The 1,537-nt window shown below is 39.6% G+C and overlaps 1 protein-coding gene across 1 annotated transcript; it reads left to right on the top strand.

Moving 5' to 3' along the window:
- On the top strand, positions 1-983 carry LOC139847396 (uncharacterized). Its single transcript, XM_071837069.1, has 2 exons — positions 1-877; positions 967-983. Exons 1-2 carry the CDS (start codon positions 1-3, stop codon positions 981-983), a joined length of 894 nt encoding a protein of 297 aa, XP_071693170.1.
- Positions 984-1,537: the final 554 nt, after the last annotated feature.

The raw sequence follows: 1,537 nt of genomic DNA, 5'->3' as shown, positions 1-1,537 counted from the left end.
ATGTCACCCAATGCAACTACACCCGTTCACCACCTTTCTCTAAGATCTGTCTTAGAGAAGGAAAAACTCAATGATACGAACTTCTTAGACTGGTATCGTAATTTGAGAATTGTTCTCAAAGTCGAAAAGAAGTCGTATATACTTGATGGACCCGTTCCCGAGGAACCCCCTGCTAATGCCACTAAGAGCATCCGAGATGCTTGGACTAAGCACACGGATGACTCCACAGAGGTAGCATGCATCATGTTAGCCACCATGATTCCAGACTTGCAAAAGGACTTGGAACATCATGATGCCTTTGAGATGCTTAAGCAGCTAAAGAAAATGTTCCAACAACAAGCTAGGCAACAACGCTTTGAAACTGTCAGAGCGTTACACGCATGCAAGATGACAGAGGGGACTTCTGTAAGCTCTTATGTTTTAAAAATGAAGAGCTACATAGATCAACTTGAGAGGCTTGGATCTTCCATTGGTCCTGAGTTGGCAATAGACTTGATCCTCAACTCACTACCAAAGTCATATGACCAGTTCGTCTTGAACTACAATATGAACAATTTGGAGAAATCTATCTCGGAGTTACATTTAATGCTTAAGACTGCTGAGAAGAACATTCCATCCAAAACCTCTGAAGTCCTCATGATTCGGGAAGGAAAAATCAAGAAGCCACAAGCCAAAGGCAAAGGTAAAGGCAAACCTAAGAGTCAGGGCAACTACAAAGGCAAAAAGTTTGCCCCAAAGGATTCTGTCAAGAAGAAAGAAAAACCTGCCAAAGATGCCACTTGTTTCCATTGTGGAGAAATTGGTCATTGGAAGCGAAACTGCCCTACTTACCTTGCAGAGCTGAAGAAGACAAAGGCTAGCAATGCTAGCACCTCAGGTATCTATATGATAGAACTATTTGCTTTCTCTAGTAATTCATGGGTATTTGATACTGGTTGTGGAACTCACATTTGTAATAATGTGCAGGGACTAAGAAAGATTAAGAAGCTGAAACCAGGCGATTTGGTATTGCATGTTGGCAACGGAGCACATGTTGCGGTCGTAGGAATAGGCACTTATGAAATTTTATTACCAAATGGCCTGTATTTAATATTAAATAATTGTTATTATGTCCCTAGTCTAACTAGGAACATTATTTCAGCTGCACGTTTGTATGAATCTGGTTACTCGTATGCTTTTCCTAATGGTAATATTTCAGTTTTCAATAAAGATGTTTTTTATTTTGAGGCACGGCCTCACAATGGCATATATGAAGTTGACATACAAGATTCATCCAATAATAGTTCTATGTATAACATAAACACCAAAAGATCCAAGCATGACTTGAATCAAACTTATCTATGGCATTGTCGTCTTGGTCACATAAACAAGAAACGCATAACCAAACTCCAATCTGATGGAATTTTAAAATCAAATAACTCTGAGTCATTTGATGTATGTGAATCTTGTTTAAGCGGGAAGATGACAAAAGCACCTTTCTCCGGTTCTGGAGAAAGAGCAAAGGATCTTTTGGGACTTATACATTCCGATGTATGCG

The sequence above is a fragment of the Rutidosis leptorrhynchoides genome, chromosome 1 (genome assembly GCF_046630445.1).
Source record: "Rutidosis leptorrhynchoides isolate AG116_Rl617_1_P2 chromosome 1, CSIRO_AGI_Rlap_v1, whole genome shotgun sequence".
NCBI lineage: Eukaryota > Viridiplantae > Streptophyta > Magnoliopsida > Asterales > Asteraceae > Rutidosis > Rutidosis leptorrhynchoides.
This window is presented reverse-complemented; position numbering and strand designations above follow the sequence as displayed.

Coding starts and splice junctions, on each gene's coding strand:
- LOC139847396 (XM_071837069.1), top strand. CDS start 1: ATGTCACCCAATGCAACTACACCCGTTCACCACCTTTCTCTAAGATCT.